Source organism: Sitophilus oryzae, unplaced genomic scaffold (genome assembly GCF_002938485.1).
Source record: "Sitophilus oryzae breed Bouriz unplaced genomic scaffold, Soryzae_2.0 scaffold_119_pilon_pilon, whole genome shotgun sequence".
NCBI lineage: Eukaryota > Metazoa > Arthropoda > Insecta > Coleoptera > Curculionidae > Sitophilus > Sitophilus oryzae.
The window spans coordinates 2984690-3004979 of record NW_022145837.1 but is presented as its reverse complement, the minus strand read 5'-3'; the positions used below and the strand labels follow the sequence as shown (position 1 = coordinate 3004979).

The window sequence follows — 20290 nt, the reverse complement described above, 5'->3', positions numbered from 1 at the left end:
AGCTTGGCTAAGGTGGTATTGAATGTAGGAAGAAGCCGAATTTTCGTTCGGAGGAATATTAATTAAGATATTGCTATGAAGGAGAAATTAAAATGAAAATTTCACACCTCTACTTTTCAACTAATAACATGCTTTAATGTTGACTAGTTACCATGGCAACTGAAAAAATTTCCGGAAATTTTTTCGATGCGCCACGAAACTTTAGTGGAAATTTTTTGACAGTTGAAAAGGTAAACATAAGATCTACAATCATAATGTAAATGAACTACAATGTCTATATATTGAAATATTACCCATTTGAGTTTTAGCATTTGATGTAACTAAGGTTGGAAATATTTTTATTTAAGGAAATATGTTAGATATACCTACATATGAATTTCTTCGAAATTGCCATGTTCTAAAAAATATAGTTCTGCCGCCTTTATTTAACTAAAGCTGGTATTTTTCTATTTAACGAAATATGATGGATATACACTTGATTTTGATTTTCGGGTGTTATCTGGTTTTATATTTTCAATTTCTTCTTTAATGACTTGTTGGTTTACCTTTCCAAATCGCGACATTTCGCTATACACTTCTTACTCTACGTACAGACGTTTTAAAACTAGTAATAGCTTAATGACAGAATCGCAAACAAAAATGACAAAACACATAATATGTCAAAAAACATCAATACCTTGGCCAACTTAACAAATTGAAATTATTTTAAAATGTCATGTTGGATTAATATTTTTTTTTCAAATTTAGGTGTGAAATTTTTCTTACCGAATACCACGCAAGCTTAAATTATTCCTGGAAATTTTCTTTCGGGCACGAATATTTTAGGAAAATTATCCCTCGTCTTCGACTCGGGATAATTTTCAAAATATTCGTGCCCTCAAAAAAATTTCCGAAAATAATTTAAGCTCTTGTGATATTATAAGTGAAAAATATACTGGTGTTTTCTAAGACGTCTGCTGGGCATTGAAAATAAAATAATGGGTAAAGTCCATAGACATGTACAAAAGAGACAGACTAACCATATACAGGGAGTCTGAATTGTATTCGGAAAACTTTGACAGTTTCATTTTTATTTCGATCTTTTCCAAATAATTTTCTGGATTACAGTCGATATTTGGATAAAAATTGGCATCTGGGTGTTTTTTGACATGAGAGATTTGATTTCGATGTCAATATGACTCCTACTTGTACGGGGCGCCACCTACATGTGTTTTAACTGTTATCTTTTTGTTCGTACCTGTGTAAAACTACTCAGTGAAAAAATATACACTTATACCAAGGACTGTATATATTCTAAAGGACTGTTCGATCGCGTCAAATCGCCGCTGTCGTAGTCGCAGTGGAATGCTACGTCACGCGCTGACCAGCGCTTCACAGTGCGGCGGATGGTTATTCTAGCGGGACAAAATCTCAAGAGCAATGTTTGGGACTTAAAATCTAAGCACGTAGCAAATGGTCTAATATATAGCAACTATATGGTTAAATTTATTTATTTATTAACAACTTAATTTATTAATAAATAAATACAAGATAATAAAACTATGATATTATTCGTACATGACACACAAAAACCGTATTGTAAACTATTGCCAAATACATAAAATGATGATATCAGGTGAAATACTTACAAAAAACTCTTTAGCAGTTATTTTTTAATTACTTTGTAATCTTGTGACACCCTCTATATTTTATTTTAAAAATATTAATTAAGACAGATATTTTAATTTTAATTTTAACACTCGGTAATTGTAAATTCATATATAGTAGGTATCTAAGACAATTTTTTAAACTCAGTGCCTTTTGATGGAGTTGTTTTGTTTTTATACTATCCGATTGAAATGAAACTTTTTGGGCATTCACCTGTTAAGCTTGAACTCCCTGTGACTGTGACTACCTGTGTTGGTAACTATTGGTAACTCAAAAGATCTACATCATTCAATATATCGATATTTGAAAAAGAGTGAAAGTTTGATATCTGCAGAACAAAGGCACGAAGGATTTTAACAAATAATATACGTACAGTAGAAAAGTACATACCTTTGGCAATCTTCAACATAATTTGGCTTTGGAATAAAATGTATAAGCACTTGTAAATATTTTGTTTTCGTATGATCTCTGCCTTGCTGAGCAGAAAACGACCAAATTTGGTTGATAAAAATGTATCGAAATACAAAGAATATTCATGCATTTTTATATCAATTGGAATGTCTACTATTTATTCTTACAGTACACATTTTTTGGCTTATTTCTAACCAAACGCTTTTGTCCCGCTAAATTCATCTTCCAACGCACTGTGCGCTCGTCCGTCAAATGCAAAAATAACTGTCACTGTGTAAAATCTTTAGCGCCAACTTCAACTCGGTCTCCAGATGACGTAAAAAAACTGACAGAGCACGAAGATAGGAATCGAACTATCCTTATCTCTATAGTATCCTTGCACTTATACATCGTTCTGAAGATACTTTGAATAAGAAGACTAAGGAAGGAGCATATCAAAAATCTTAGGTACACCGCGATGGGCCTCAAATATGGCCGACTTAAATTCCGGTTTATCAGTGTCGTTCTAATTTTATTTAAAAAATGTAAAACTATGATGTAGGGTAGACGTGGGGTAGACTCAATAATTTGTTGTTTTATTTTACGTTGTGAATAAATGTTGGTAGTTATTAAAATTGTTATAAAAATATATAATTCTAATAAAAATAGATAAGTTATAATAAGTATTTATTACCACAAACATCCGATACGCTACTAAAGCAGGTAAGTCAAATTAACGCATCTAAATTCTTTGACATCTAATCTTTGACAAGTAATAAATAAAAGCTAAAATGCAAGAAAAATATATAGGTAATTTAGTTAATTTAAGTGAATTTCATAAATGATCGGTTTACTACACGTATGTATATTATATAGTCACTTACTAGCGAAAAGTTGTTCCATTATTTCACCCAATTTTTGCCGAGATCTACCGCACGCTACACAACCAACTATTTTAGAGTCTTTTTCGATAAATCGCGGTAGTGTCACTGTTAATTTAAGTGCTGCCACAATTTCCATCTAGATTTACTACCTTTATACAACTATCAGTAGTAGAATAAATAATAAATAACATAAAATAAGCTCCGTAAAGACTCACAAATCCACAAAATTTCAAATCAAATTCAAATGTGTCAAATGAATCGACAAACAGAACTGTCAAGGATCCCAACCCTAGAGTGCTTTTATGGCGCTTTTTCCGCCCACCATGCATGAATACATGGATAGCATCATGCTCCTTCCTTAGTCTTCTTATTCAAAGTGAAGACAGAGGTGAAGATATTTAGAATGGAAATAATCAATACATGTCATTGTTGTCAAAAAATAAACACGTCGAGTAGACAGTTGACATATGACGGAAATGATAAATTTGGGAACTGTTGTACCGATTATGACAAAACAGTTTCTGTTGAGCTTTTGGCCCACAAAACATTTCAAATATATTACTTCAGTCTAATAACTAGGTATTTAGTTAACATGTTTAATTTATGTCAATGATTACCGGTATTGATAATCTCGATTCCAAATATCTCGAGAACCATTACTCGCAGCGATTTTTAGCAAGAGACCTTTTTTACGTAAAAAATGTCGTAAATGTATATTTTTTAACTCAGTAGTTTTATACAGGTACGGACAAAATGTTATTACTCGTCAAACCAGTTTATAAATTTGTAGGTGGCGCCCTCTACAAGTAGGAGTCATACTGACATCAAAATCAAATTTCTCGTATCAAAAAACCCACAGACATCAATTTTCCTCCGAATATCGACATTGGTTCAGAAATTATTTTGAAAATATCGATATAAAAATGAAACTTCTACACCCTGTATCTCCGAAACCAAGCATTTTAGGACATATATCTATACGAACTTTTTTACTTATTTTTATCTGCAGAATATGCTTTTCGGAATACAGTTTGGACCACCCTATATAATAATCTGTATATGATTATTTATTCTGTGACCATTTTAAGGAAGGTTATATTTTTCCGGATATTAAGACTGATTGTCTAGACCAAAGACCTCACATATCCTTCTCCATCTATCACCAAGCTATCCCCAGAGTCCAGTTGATCACTTAGATATTTCAAATTTTATTCACTTTTATATACTTCTTTTCTGGTCCATTTTGGTTTTTGTTTTAGAAACTTTATTTTTTTATTTACAAAAAATAGGTACATACAGGGTGATAAAACTGTAAAATCAACCATCGAGAATATAATATGTACGTTTAGATAAAAAATACTGTAAGGAACAGTAGAAAAAATATTGTGCTGGGTTGGCGTTAGTTTCTATGTAATTTGACAAATAAACAAAGCTGTTTCTTTAGATGTCAGTTTTGAGTCAATATTTTTTAATTATCTTTCGTGTCTATTACTGATTGAATTTGAGCCAGAAATGGCTCAAAAGAAAATAAGTAAATTACCAACAGATAGTCAGGCTGAGGCGACAAACGCCAAATCCAAACTACTTCCATTTAAATCCGGAATAACTTATGAAAAGGAATACAAAAATTTTCAAAAATGAAAGCAATTAAAAAAGGTGCGAGAAATAATTTTTACCTATCCTCGCTGTTAAAGTACACACACCGGAAAAATCTAGGGATATCATTTTATTAAAGTTAAAAATAAATGTTTTGAATAAACAACCAAATTTGTAGGCCGATTCTTCCTACTTCGATTGAAACGAAGTAGTCACACTAGTTATTTCTAAATTTGGGATATTTGCAGAAGTGTTTGTGCATTTTTTGTCAAATGTATAAAAAGCACCTAGCATCAATTGTTCGAATTTAACCTGTACTGGCTATGTTTTTATGATAACTGGCCAAAATTCATTCAAATAACTCTGTTTAGTATTAAACGACATTATGGAGCGTAGACATCTTAACAGAGACGAAATGCTAAGGGCCATGGGTATGCTCGAAACTGGAATGCGCCAAATCGACGTAGCTAGAGCATTAAATACAACGCAAAGTGTAATATCGCGATTAAGTGCACGCTACCGTGAAAGTGGTGATGTTGCTGAAAGGCACACAGGGCGACATCGCATTACGACCCCTCAGCAAGATCATTTTTTACAATTAAATGCTTGACGCCGACCGACTCTTACAGCACCAGAGCTTAGTTTAGTTCTCCAGCAAACACATAATGTAACCGTTAGTCCTGACACTGTTCGCAATAGATTAAGAGAGGTCAACTTAAGAAGCAGACGCCCCTGGAGAGCTCAACCCTTAACGAGAGGAAATCGAGAGGTACGATATTTAAGAGAGAACCGGGAAATCTTATTCGGATGGATCATGTTCAGGAAGTGCACCCTTATCAAGGTGGAACAGTTATGGTCTTGGGAGGAGTCCAGTTAGGCCGAAAAACCGATCTCGTTTTTCTTGAAAGGTTTCTAACAGGAATTACATATCGTGATTTAATTCTTGAGCCTCTCGTGTTACCATCTGCCAATGATTTTGGGAGAAACTTCATTCTCACGCATGACAATGCACGGCCTCATACAGCCAGAGTGGTGAGTTTATCAATGCTCATCAATTAAACATCTTACCCTGGCCGGCACAATCCCCTGACCTCATCCCCATCGAGCACGTATGGGACGCGGTCCAAAGAAGAATTTTGAGAATTGGTATGCCTCGTGAAACTCGTAGGGATCTGGTTCGGGCCGTGAATGCATCGTGGCAGGCTGTACCTCAAGTAGAGATCGACAACCTGATCAGGAGCATGGAGAGACGATGTAGGGCTGTAATGAACAGTAGAGGAAGCCATACCCTTTATTAAGTAAAAATGGTTTTATCTTTTTTTTTAAATTTACAGTTTAAAATAGAAAAAAATGTGTATATTTTTTTGAGTTCAATAAAAATCAAGGTAAATTTGAAAAATTCGGTAAATTTCGCATTTTGATTTCCAATACGTCCTGTAAACTATTTATTTATTTTAGTTTTATTATATCAGAAATGCAAATAATAAAATTACTGATGATGGCTGGAAAAAATTGTAATATCCCTAGACTTTTCCTGTGTGTATATATCATTTAATCTACCTTTGCGGTTAAAGTACTATTTTTATAGATATAAGGCAATTTTAACAGTTGCTATGGAAAAAAGTAAATAAATTCATTTTTTTTAATTTTTTGTTTAATTTAGCGTTGTCCTGAATAGACACAAGCTTTCGAAAAATAAAAACAGTTTTTCACTCGAGCTTCAACTAATTTCAAAAGGGCGGCTTATTCCACGACTGTCTGTCAGATATTGAAATATGCACCCCTTGTTTATTTGTGGGGTTTGACACGATACCCAATCTAATTTGAGCCAAGCTTTTTCTCCCGGCTTTTTTTGTATAACTTCCCAATACACTAATTAACTTAAAAATTTATGACAGACGTCAATAAAAATTTGTTTTTTTTGCCCTGTTGTTTAACGTGGAAATATCAACTGTAGTAATTAATTCTAAATCATATCTATACTAATATATAAAATCCTTAAGTGACCTACTCACTGATTCATTACGATCCTGCTCAAACCACTCAACGTAAGAAGCTCAATTTTGGCATACAGGTTGATTCTAGGGTGTAGAGGTTCGATAAGAAGAGATTTTTCGAAATTCCTGTTCCAAGGGGGTGAAACCACCCTTCAAATATTACAATATTTTTTATTTAAACAACGGTCAAAAAAACGCTTAAACGCATATATTTTATTTTGTTTTTTTAGATATTTTAAGATTTTTTAAAAATGTATATAGGGTGTCTCGAAAAATCTGGTCATTGATTAATCACGATTCTGCTTATACCGCTTGACGTAAAAAGCTTAAGATAAGAAGGGATTTTCCGAAACTGGAATTCTAAGAGGGTAAAACCACCCCTCAAATATTAGAATATTTTTTATTTAAAAACCGGTGAGTTTTTCGAAAAAACTCTTAAACACGTATATTTTATTTTGTTGTTTTACATATTTTGAGATTTTTTAAAAATTTATACAGGATGTTTCATAATATATGACCATTGAGTAATCACGATTCTACGTAAACTGCTTGGAATTTAAAGCTGATTTTTGGCAAAAGGATTGACTGTGGGGTGTAGAGGTTCGATAAGGAGAGGTTTCTCGAATCTCAAATTCCAAGAGGGTGAAAACGCCCCTCAAATATTACAATATTTGTTATTTAAAAAACGATTAGTCTTTCGGGAAAACGCTTGGACACGCATAATTTATTTTGTTTTTTTTTACATATTATGAAATTTTTTAAAAAATCATACAGGGTGTTCCAAAAAGTTGGGTATTTGATTAACTACCATTCTACTTAAACTGCTTGACGTAAAAAAACACAAACCAAATGCTTCTAATAAACAATGAAACCCAATAAGATAATCATATCATAAAAAAATCGATAAAAACAATAAAAAAACAACTTTTTACCAACTCTCAGAGCCTGCGAGGGCTGAAAATCCATAATGCAAACTTCTGTTCTTGTCCCTTGTAATTGAAAGCACTTTTATTACAAAAGCGAATGCACCAGCCAGCAGCCGCAATGCCAATCAGCCCCGGCTACAATCTCCACATTTTTAAATCTCCTTTAATTTTATTTAATGCTGGAAAAAGTCCGGGAAATCAAGGCTTGGAAGGAGGAAAACCAAGGAAAGCCCTGGACCCGAGCATCGTCACTTGAAGTACAGAAAGAATGCTAATTAATTATTCCGGAGGGTGATTAGCATTCCGAATTTGGGCTTGAGGGGTGAAGCTATGGAGGAGGAGGGGATGGTGGATTAACAATTTTAAATATTTTAATAAAAAATACCGGAGGATTGACTTTTTATGGTTTTGGTTTGGATGATTTTGAAGCTGTTAAAAATAAAGATTGATTTTCATGCATCAGGTTGAATTTAAAGGCTTCGATTGGTTAGAAAATTACATACTTTGTAATTTAATGATTACAATATTATTACGAAAACAGTTTATATTTGGCACAAAACAAACAATGAGTGAGCAAAGCAAGCAATGCATATTTAAAATCCTTTTATCTCAATAGAAATATATAAAATTCGAAGAATTTTGACCCAGTCCATTCGTCTATCCCTGTTTTTTGACCCCGCAGTCTATTGATGTGGTCTTTTTGATTCCAGGTATTCGAAGGGAGCAGAGCTTCGGGAATTGGAACAGGCTCGGAGACCAGGTACGTTTATATACAATAGAAATATGAAATAGAAATATTTGAATGCTTAAAATACAATAAATATAACTATCTTTTTAAATATTGAACACCAATTTGTTAATATATGAAATTTGTTAAAAATATTTTGATCATAGAATTTTACAAATAAGAAATATTTATGTATTTAAGCTAACTTTATAAGGTGGTTCAATACTGAAAAAAGTTATAAGTTAATAATAAAACTTAAAGAAAAAAATATTTATATTATATCTTATGACTTTTATATCTGTTTATTTAACCAGGGATCGGTCGCTACATGAGCATTGTGGTCACATTTTTACGAAAATGTAATAGTTAGAGTTATTGTCTGATATCTAGTGCTTACATCTAGTTTCCTAAAAAGTATCCAACTTTAATTTGATACCTGTACTACTCTTAACAACATCACGTTTGAATTTGCTAGTGAATTTGTCGATACAAAGCATATTGGCTGAGCATTTATCTCATCTCGCGATCAACGTTGTGTTAATGTCTACTGGATCTGTGTCGACGAAAGGAATTTCAAGAATGCAGACAGAATATTAATAACACGAATGAAAATGCATCATCTTCCAAAACGCAGATATTTGACATAAGTTGTCACAAAATTATAATCTATTCTCTTAACAAGTCTCAAAAATCTAAAGGCGAGTTCATACGTATCAGCGTCCGTTTGTCGTTCATCGTTCCGTCAAACCAATAAAATTGAAGTATGATCAGTCATTTTTGAAATAAACCAATAAAACTGGTCAAAAACAACAAGACGCATGACGGATTTATATTTAAACCCATCCATATTTAACTTAAAAAATATTAGAAACTCTTTTTAGTAAAATAAATAGATTGGTATGGGACGTCATCTGCTTTTCTTCTGTCATCATCTGTCGAAATCTTACCTGAGAAAAAAAACAGAGTATAATATGTTTTTCCCGAAAAAAAAATACGTAATATTTCCCGAAACCCCCTCTCTCCTCCACGTGATATTAAATCTAATGACTAATGCCGGAATAACTTATATAATTTTTGTTTTATAGTTTTAATTTAAGCGACGTATACCCTCTGACTATTCTTGCCGTGCCTTGCAGTATTTATGCCGTTGCTCGGCACGCTCTAGGCTTTTTATTGTGCCACATCGGCAATATGTCACGTAGGCCAACCGTAACAGATAAACGTTATTGCCGCCACAATACCACCTAGAGTCTCTCCACCGTATTTTAAAGTGCTCGGGGCTCTTTTTGTTCCTCCTCCTCCTCCTACTCTTGCTTCTCCTCTTCTGTCCTCTTTTCGTAGTTTGTTGTACCTGCCTCGTTAAGGTCTACCTACTTTTGGGAGCAAATTACAACTTACAACTGTTTCTTTTACGAATTTTAGTAGCTCACTAATAATTGTAGGATATATTTTTTTTGTTTAACTCGCTACTGAAATTATATGATAGAATATTTGTATGTGAGCTTCCCATTACAATGCTATACTATTTCTTTATCTGATAGTCAAGCAGCGTTGAAAAAGATAAGCTCAATAGCCATCGAAAGATGATAGAGAAATTGAACAAATTAGGCAAAGAAATTAAAGTCCTCCGACTCTGGGTGCTAGCCCACCAAGGGCAATGAAACAGCAAACAATTTAGCTAGAAACGGACCCAAGCAGCATTTGGACGTCGGGACAACGTTGTGGCACACGACCAAACGTCGGGACGCAACATCAGCACAACCTCGTGCCAACCCTAGTCTGCACTAGTTTGGAGAATAATTTTTGGGTCGAAACGACGTTGGATACCGACGTTGGCTAGCAGCCTAATTTAGTACAAACTGCAACGTTGTTTAAAATCCGAATTCACAGAAATACAAAACTATAATAATATGGCGTATAAGTCGCGTTTTATCCTAAATTGGGATAATTATAGTAAAAATATAATTTTTATGATTTAGTTAGAGACATATGCCAGATGGCAGTAAAGGTTTGAAAAAACAGTAAAGTGTGGAGGATGTTTGAAGATCATAATAATTGAAACACTTTAACCAACTCTGTAACTTGTTACCCAAGGCAAAAAAGTTAAACGCAAACAACTTTATTGATAAATGTATTGTTTCTACTTTGAAAAATACTAATGGGCCTTAAAATTAAAGAAGTTTTAAAAATTTTCTTGAATTTTTTTTTAGTAAAATGAGAATAATTTATTCGCAGTCGAAAAAATTGTTTCCGCGTGTTTTTTTGGGGTCAAATATTTCAAGTTAATGTATTCAAAAAGCAGGAATTGCTATTTTAGGAACGAAACGTTTTCTTATTCAACAACATGGCGGCTTTCACTTTGTTGTTTTGGAGATTAAGATGGAGTAGTTCGAGTAGTCGCATACTGGACTAATAAAGTCGCAGTTCAGCCTTAACTGGTAGTATACTAGTCGCAAGATTGCCTAATTTAGTCATCCTAGAGTCTAGCTTGTGCGGCCCTCTATAACCTATATAAACGAGGGAGTGGATAAAGTATCGGTAATTTGTCGATGTATATTTAAATTTAGTTTTATATGTACCTTTCTTATCTCCCATTTTAATTAAGTTTTTTTTATAAAAACAAAAACAGCACTGAACTGTCCGACTGAACAGAACAATAAAGTGAAAATTTAAGATTTAAAGTTATGGTTCAATACAGTTGTAAAAAGGTAGTGGCTCGACGTCCTACCAACGTAAGAATAAGGAAATCTAAACAACTTTGGAATTAGTAAAACAGACGACGTTTGCATAACGTTGGAATAGGTCCTGAAAGTGACGTCGGAAAACTCTTCATTGCCCAACATTGTAACTACGTTGAACGAATCACCTAAATATCTTTTTTAAAAATTTACTTTGTTGTAGTAATAGTTCAACGTCGGCATGACGTTACAACAACGTTTACATTTATTTTAATACCCAAGGTACGGAGCTAACTATTTTTTGTAACTAATCCAACGTTGTGTTTAGTAAACATGTGGTCGCAAGTCGTGAAAATGCTACTTGGGGAGCGAACACTCCACTAACTAGACAAGAACCTTTCTTCTTCCCAAACCTACACAAAGCGGAACTCAAGAACCTGGAAGACGGTCAACGGTCTAAGCTACTCGAAAAAATTTCTCTGAACTTACAACCGAGAAAAATCAAAAATTTTCCTTGATTTAAGTCAGAACAATCTTCGGATTGTCACGGGGCTCTTAACAGGACACTGTCTCTTCATTGAACACCTCAGTAGATTGCAGCTAAGAAACAAACAAATTCTTACTACAAATGAAACAAAGAAGAAGAACTAAAAACATTTTAAGAAATAAAAAGAGGAAATTTTATGAGGAAAACTTAATGAGAATAGAAGAGCTTTATAAAACAAGGTAAATTAAAAATTTATATTTGGGACTGAGGAATGAAAGAAAGGGATACCAAGGTAGGACAGTATATATTAAAGACAAAGAAGGACAAATAATATCAACCGAGGAGAATGTTTTGAATAGATGGAAAGAATATTTTGAAGAACTATTAAAAAAAAGCGAAGATACGCGAGACAAGCAGGAGGATGATGAAATAAATATACAACATTAGAATAAAGAGATACTCCCACCGAATTATGAAAGTGTACAAAGAATGATCCAGAATTTAAAGAATGACAAAAGTCCCGGAACTGATTACATGCCGGCTGAGGTATTTAGGTATGGAGGGTCCAAGTTGACGAACACTGAACACGTCCAGGAACTACTGAAAGACATATGGGAGAAAGAAGAAATACCAAAAGAGTGAAAAAAAAAAGCAATAATATGCCCTATACATAAGAAGGGAGATAAGAGTGAGTGTCAAAACTACAGAGGTATTATAGCTCTCCTAAATGTAGCTTATAAAGTACTGGCAACATATTTAAAAGAAATATTAGTGGAGGAGGTTAATTATAAATTTGGAGAGTGCCAATGTGGATTTAGGAAAGGAAGAAGTACCGTTGACCAAATATTTACCCTTGGAGAAATACAAGCGGAGAATTATGAATACGGAAAACAGACAATGCTCCTATTTATCGACTTTCAGCAGGCATATGACAAAGTTAAAAGGACGGAGGTGTTTAGGTCATTAACAGAATTAGGGGTTAGCAAGAAACTGACCAAGATTATAATATTGACACTCCAAGAGACCGTAAATGAAGTCAAAGTAAACAAGAAAACAACGGAAAAATTTATAATCAGGGACGGATTAAGACAGGGGGATCCACTATCTCCAGTACTGTTTAGTGTAGTATTAAAAAAAGTTATAAAAGATGCGAGAATCAACGGAGAGGGCCTTCTGTATACAAAAAGACACCAAGGCTTAGCATTTGCAGATGATTTAGTTATATTAGCAAGAGATTGGAAAGAGCTGATATTGGTAACCAAAAAACTAGAATATTAAGCTCACAAAGTGGGCTTAGTGTTTAACGAGAAGAAAACAAAATTTATGGAATGGTCAGGTAGGGATTTTGAGAAGGGGATATGAAGGAAACCAAATATAACTCAAGAAATTATGGTAGGAAATAGATGTGTTAGCGCAGTCAGAATATTATTAAGAGTAAGAACATCTCTAGAAGCTTAAAAATCAGAATGTACCAAACAATGATACGACCAATAGTGCTGTATGCATGTGAAACGTGGACGTTCAATGCAACGTAAAGTTCGAGGCTAGAGATTTGGGCAAGAAAAATACTGAGGAAGATTTTTGGAGGAAAGAAGACAGACAACATATGGACCAGAAGAACAAATGAGGAATTAAAGCAACTATAACGGGCACAGAGTATAACGGGACTAGCAAGAGCACAAATACTGAGATGGCTGGGACACATTGAAAAAATGGCTGAAGCAACAATTCCTAGTATGATAATGAAACGTGAAATAGGTGGAAAGGGAAGGAGGGGTAGACGGAGAACCAGACGGAGAAAGGATGTTGAAGAGGACTTGAGAAGGATAACTTGACTTGAGTGGATGTGTTGAGAATAAAGGCGAAAGACAGAAACAAATGGAGAAAGATAACCAATCAAGCCATGAGCCTTTTAGGTTTTTAATGTTTTATATTTAAAAAATAAGAAGCATTTTTATAAGGTGTAAAACTATTCGGCAATATTCCGCATGGAAATTAGTATCCGTTCAATGCTTAAAGTCTCAGCTTTGGAATATGTACAAGAATCTTGCCAATATTTGCCACTGCCAAAAAAAAACATTGATTTAAATAGATTCTTAAAGGAAATAGTCTTTACCCTATAACACCCATCCTCGCTCAAATATCGTCTATAATATACAAAGTACTTTCTTGTTATTGTATTAGAGCTATTATGAAGAACGTCTTCCAGAACCCCAGATTGGACCTTGAGTTGAGAACTAGGCTCGTTAAGTGTTATGTTTGGTCAATCCTATTATACGGAGCAGAGACATGGACACTGAAAGTTCAAGAGATGAATGGCCTCGAATCGTTCGAAACATGGATATATCGAAGGATGCTTAAAATTCTATGGAATATCACAAATACCGAAGTCTACAACAGAAAAGGCAGAGAAAGAGAATTGCTCAATATAATAAAAATAAGGAAAACATCATACTTAGGGCATATATTGAGAAATGAAAAATACCACGTCTTACAATTGATAGTTAAGGTTAAGATTGAAAGAAAGAGAGTTTCTTCCTGCCGAGACGGAAGAAACTATCTTGGTTGAGAAACATCAGAAACTGATGTTTCTCAACCTCAACTTAGGAAAGCCGAGAATCGTGAAGATTTTGCAAATGTGATCGCCAACCTCCACGAAAGAGACGGCACGTAAAGAAAAAGAAGAGCTATTATACATACTAAGGGCTGGCAAAGGTTACTCTTGGGTCGAGATTTCCGTATGTAAGAAGAGTGCGACAATGCGTTTATAATGTACTGAACAAAGAGAGGACAGTAAACACGTTGCCAAACGTATGAAATAAACCGAGAAACTCTGCACATCGCTAAGAGACGTGGAAGGAAATATAGCAGATTTGTCGCAGTTGACCGGTTGACCCAATCAATACCTCTGTCAGTACTTAAAGTTCTAGGGAAAGGTGTACGTCATGCGTTCAGCTTCACGATTTAATTACGTCTCGTGATTCTTGATTTGTTTATTTATTAACGAGTCGTTGTAATTTCCCTATAGCTTCAATTTTTTTAAGTGCAAGCTAGAAGCACTTGCATTTTTGGTAAAAATAAGTGGAATTGAGTGGGTGTTCGATAGTGGTCGCGCTATTAGAACTCTCAATTCAAAAACCGATATCTCGAAATCTATTAGAAATAATAGATTGTATTTTTTTCAAGAACTTTATTAATATTTCTGCTGTATTTTCTTTGTAGACAGTATGTGAAAATCTTTATCAATAAAAAAATTACACGATTGCTGAAAATTGCTATGCTCTAAAAGTAAATGGATGGATTGTTTACAATTTTTGAATGGAAAAAACAACCTTATCGAATTTGTCTTATGTAAACATGTTGTAAAATATCCGATCTTGAAAATAAAAAAAAGTTTCAATATCTAAAGTGGTTCTTGAGTTAATCTCAAGCCTGTTATGTGTTAAAATGTTGAGTTTGAGTTTTTAAATTATCGCGATTACTGACGGTTTCTCGTCATAAAAAAAATGACACCCTAACGATATCCTTATAATTCCATTTCAGATGCTCCGAAACATGTCTAATGATTTTATCTAGTTATCTCTTGAAAAAAAAGTATTTTAAAAATAAGCGGTTTGCGATCGTGATTTTACTTTACTTGATAGGGAAAGACGTATGGGCAACGCCGCAATAGCACACCGTCGCGTCGGTCGGTCGCATTTCTCTCACTCCGACTTAATAAGATCCCTATGCGATTTACTTCCACACATGTAAATTCCGACCCAAAAGTAACAGTTGCCAGCACGGTAATATATTTTTCTAGTAATTCATAGTCTTAGTGTGGTAGATTTTAAATCACGATTTCTATATAATAATTTTATTAGACAAGTTAAATAAAAATAAAAACTTCAAAATTAAACTCCAACATTTTTTTTTCTCTAAATTTATTTTCCCCTCAAAAAAATTACCCACGCCTCAGCGCCAGCCGAAATGAATATAAACGAAAATTGGCCGATAAAAAGCGACGACATACGTGTTAGGGCGATAAAATAGATAACTGTAATTTGCATAAAAAAGCCCTCACGAGCCGACACGCTCTCCGATATAATAAAATAAAAAAGAGCGCGGCGAGTGTGTGAGAGGGAGCGAGACGAAAAACGGAAAAGAACGAGACGGGGCGACGGCGGGTCCCTGCGACGATCAACAGGTGGCGCAGTGTGTCCCGCCACGTCACGAGACACGTAAAAATGGCCCCGATAAGCCCTCTAACGGCTGGCCCATCAAATTAAAGCCTCTGACGGGTCGTTGCTGGAGGAGGACCACAGAGCGATAAAAAACGACGTTTTGTAGCCTTGTTGTGGGTTTAAATAGTAGAGGAAATGAAGGTATTTTGGAATAGTAGACAGTTAGAAAAAAAATTGCAAAAAAATTAAATATTGGTTATATTAAAAATCATATACAGGGTGGTCCGAACTGTATTCCGGAAACTTTGGCAACACATTCTGCAGATAAAAATAAGTAAAAAAGTTCGTGTAAATGTATGTCCTAAATGGCTTAGTTTCGGAGATACAGGGTGTAGAAGTTTCATTTTTATTTCGATTTTTTCCGAATAATTTATGAAGTAACGTCAATATTTGGATGAAATTAGTGTCAAGGAGTTTTTTGACATGCGAAATTTGATTTTGATATCAATATGACTCCTTTTTTATATTACTTATATCTAAAATAAACGAATTATATGTATAGACAGAGCTTAAAAAACAATTTTAAAAACCTCAAATAAAATACATTTTTAAAATATCACTCTGAGGCAACCACCACTTCACTCAACTCGAAACCCCGCATCACTCCAGAGCGGAAAAAAATCCAAGCACAAGAGGCAAAAAAAGCGCAATTATACCCTACCTTCCCCTACCTCTACTTCGGCCGGACGGCCTTACTTGGCCCCATCTCCACTGGCTCGCGAAATAAAAAAAATGACGTATTAAACGGTTCTTAATTAGAAAACTCAATCCCTCTGCTCCCCTTTTTTTCGGGGAGGAAAAAACGCAGGAGAAAAAGGGGGATGAGATTAAAATACGGCGTGTTTGTGAAACGGTAATGCCGCTTGACTGACATCGGGAGAATTAGGGGTAGAATTAGGGGAAGGTGGGGCGAAGAAGGGGGAAGCAACAACGCTGCCGGAAGGAAACGTGAAAACTAGGGGGATGGAGTTGATATGGGACGGTTTGAATTGGAGGAAAAAATGGTCAGTTATTAATATATTTATTATACATCAGGAAGAGAAAAATAAGTAAACCAATATGAAACAATATTTATTTGTGTCTATGGGAGTTCGTATACTTATTTATTAAAACTCTTTAATAAAAATAAATTACAAATGAATACAAAACACACTAGACGCTGCACAACCACGAGAACAATAATGATTGTTCAAATTTGTTTTAATTTGTCAAATAAATAAAGCTGTCTCTTTAGTTGTCAGTTTTGAGTCAATATTTTTTAATTCTCTTTCATGTCGATTGCTGATTGAATTGGAGCCAGAAATGGCTCAAAACGAAATAAGTAAATTACCAACAGATGTTCAGGCTGAGGCGACAAACGCCATATCCAAACTACTTCCATTTAAATCCCGAATAACTTATGAAACGGAATGCAAAAATTTTCAAAAATGGAAGCAATTAAAAAACGCAAGAAAAGAAATAAAGTTTTTAACCTATCCTCGTTGTTAAAGTAAATACTATTTTATCTACTATTTTTAATAGATATAATGCAATTTTAACAGTTGCTAAGGAAAAAAGGTTTTAAATATTCCTTAAGAGATATCTAATAAAATGCTTACTACCCAGTTAAAACAGTTAAATTTCATCCCGAAAAATCAACAGAGGATGCATTATTTAAATCTCCAGAGGGAAAAAAAGGAGAGTGGAAAATGCGAAAATTAATTTCTCTTTTCAGCACGTCCAAAAGAATAAAATCAAAATCCAATATTAAAATTAATTCTATAACCCCTGCAGAAAAATTCTCTTCAACCCTTTCTGAAGTTAAATAAAAAAAGAGAGAAGTCGGCGTTACAAAACGGAGACAGGGTGTGAATTGTTTTCTACATCGAAAAACAGAACAATAATTAGAAAATCAAAACTCGAAGCCCCGTTTTTAAAAACTGTCTTTTAAAAATTTACAATTAATAACATTAGGACTTAGTTAAAGGTTTTATAGAGAAAATATGCTATTAACAGAGAATGACAAAAGTGTGAGAATAATTTTTTTAAATATGCAAATAATACTTATTATGAAAAAGTCGATTTTTTTCGGGGTATCCTTCCAACCATCCTTGAGTTATAAATGGTAGGTATAACTCACAGGACATTTTTAAAATACTTTTACTTTGATTTTTTAATCCAAGAAAATAGACCTTCAAATATGAAGTTTTGGTGAAAACTAGATTTTTTGTTATAAGTTACATTGAAAGATCTAAAAACGAATTGTGAAATATTTTTTTTTAAATTCACCCCTAAGAAGGGGTGAAATAAATAAACAAAATTATTTTTTCGAAATTTCCGAGACACGGTAAGGACAAGTAAAAAAAAGTTCACATAAGAGTTGTTGTAGAGTGTCCAATTTTACATAAAAATGGTCTCTATACTTTTTTTGCTCAAATCACAATTAACCTAGAGGATGGCTAGAAGCTAGGGGACAGCTTTTATTGAAACATTTTTTTCAAAGTCCTTACCGTTTCTCTGAAATTTGGAAAAAAACTTTATTTATATTTTTCACCCCTTCTCGAGGTGAATTAAAAAAAATCTTAATTGAAATTTCTAATTTTCCAAACAAATTGAATAAAAAAGTTAAATATATGAATTTTTAAGCAACTTATAATTTTTTTAAAAGCCACCCTATCTCGATTAATTTTGATCTGGGCAAAAAAACTATAGAAATCATTTCTATGTAAGATTTGACGCTCCACAAGTTTTATTTGAACTTTTTTCTAGTTCTTTCCGTTTCTGCGTAATTTCTAAAAAATATTTTTTTTTATTTAATTCACCCTAAAGAAGGGGTGAATTAAATAAAAAAAATATTTTACAATTCGTTTTTAGATTCGATAAGAGATTTTTATAAAAATAATTTTGATAAAATTTGAAAGTGGGAAACATTTCACGCTAAAAAATTGGATTGGTTCGTAAGTCAGCGATGGTTTAAAAATTCAAAACCATCCTCCTCTGTCCAGACGGATGTAAAAAACACCCTTGTGTCACCCTATGCGGACAGAGAATATGAAAACTGAACACTTTTCATTTGGAAAATGCCCTAAATGTTAGTACAAGAGCATATGGTGTAGAATCCGTTTTATTTAAAGAGGAATTTATTACGAGTAGAAAAAATATTGTGCTGGGTTGGCGTTGGTTTCTATGTAATTTGACAAATAAATAAAGTTGTCTCTTTAGTTGTCAGCAGAGAATAGGTACATTAAAGAAATGCTAACTTCATGTTAAAAAATGGAAACAGATGCCACCTGGTGTAGCCTGGCAGTACTAGCTAAATTGAGGGGAAAAGAGGTGAAATTTTTAAAAAAATATTTTTATAAGTATCACTGATTTACTGTTTAAAGTTAATAAACTTATTTTTTATTACTTTAATATAATTTAAAGTATTAAAAAATATGTCTATTAACTTTACACAGCAAATCAATGATATTATTAAAGACTTATTATTTTCAGAGAAAATTCATAGTAAATAAATTACACATTTAGTAACCAATATCATTTATTTTTTAGAGCTACGATTTATATTACAATAATATTGAAATATATATATATATATATATATATATATATATATATATATATATATATATATATATATATATATATATATATATATATATATATATATATATATATATATATATATATATATATATATTTTTTTTTAACAATAAAAAAAGAATATCCTGAACCTGAAAAGAAAGATGATCAATTAATGACTTAAATAGTTCAAAATACATTTTGCAAATAACTAGTGAATTGGAAAGATAAACATATTATTAAAAATACATTTTAGTAGTATGTTATCATCTATTTACTGATAAAACATAAGTATATAATTGGTAAATAACATGCATAAGGCACTATGATACAACTACCTAGTAGTTGTATCATAGTAACACACTAATATCACAAAAAATATGTGCTAATTTAAATTCCTTTAATAATCTAATAAAACACTATCTAGCCTCAATGCATGCCATTCCAAAGGCAAAAAAAACTGTTATACCAAATAAATATAAGCTGAATAAAACATAAACCAAACCAACGTGCATAAACAACCAAAAAATGCATCAAAAAATACTTTTTTGTCATACGCTCCCAAAAACAGCTATTTTACGGACTCATTTCAGTCCGTAAAATGTTTCTTTTTCGGCCTAGGCCGTAAAGGTCGTCATGGCAACCTTTATGGACTAAAATGTCTAAATTCCATTGTCATTTCATTTGTCATGTTCGAATGACATGTCAAAATGCGATGAAATAAACAAACTCGTTACTAAGATATGAATTTATAAGCCAACTTTTTCAAACATTATAATTTCAAATATGGAAAATTTGCAAATATGCGTTCTAAAAAACTGTAAAAAGCGTATGACAAAAATAGTGTATAAACACGTACCTAAATTATGTTTTTAGGACTCATCTACTATTTCGGACTCGGCGCCTCGTCCGCAAACAGTAATGATTCGTCCTAAAAAACATCATTTTAGGTACTAGTTACATAAATAGCTATTATCAGATCATACCCTTGGATATATTATGTATTTTATATATCGCACATCCCGTTCAAAAAGTTTACTAACTCAAAATAGAGAATATAGAGAACATTGTCAAGAGAAGTAAAATTTAATTTAAGGCAATATGCTCCTTTTTGCATATTAATGGCCAAATAATATAATGTTGATTTAATAAAATTTTACTGGCATCCTTCTGA

General features: G+C 33.1%; 1 protein-coding gene across 1 annotated transcript in view; it reads left to right on the top strand.

Annotated features, from left to right (window-relative positions):
- Positions 1-20290, top strand: part of LOC115891925 (myelin transcription factor 1-like protein) — a 139656-nt gene that overhangs the window by 33005 nt on the left and 86361 nt on the right. Inside the window, exon 2 of the mRNA XM_030912535.1 lies at positions 8151-8200. Within this exon, the coding sequence (XP_030768395.1) occupies positions 8151-8200 (50 nt within the window). The remainder of the gene's footprint in view (positions 1-8150; positions 8201-20290) is intronic.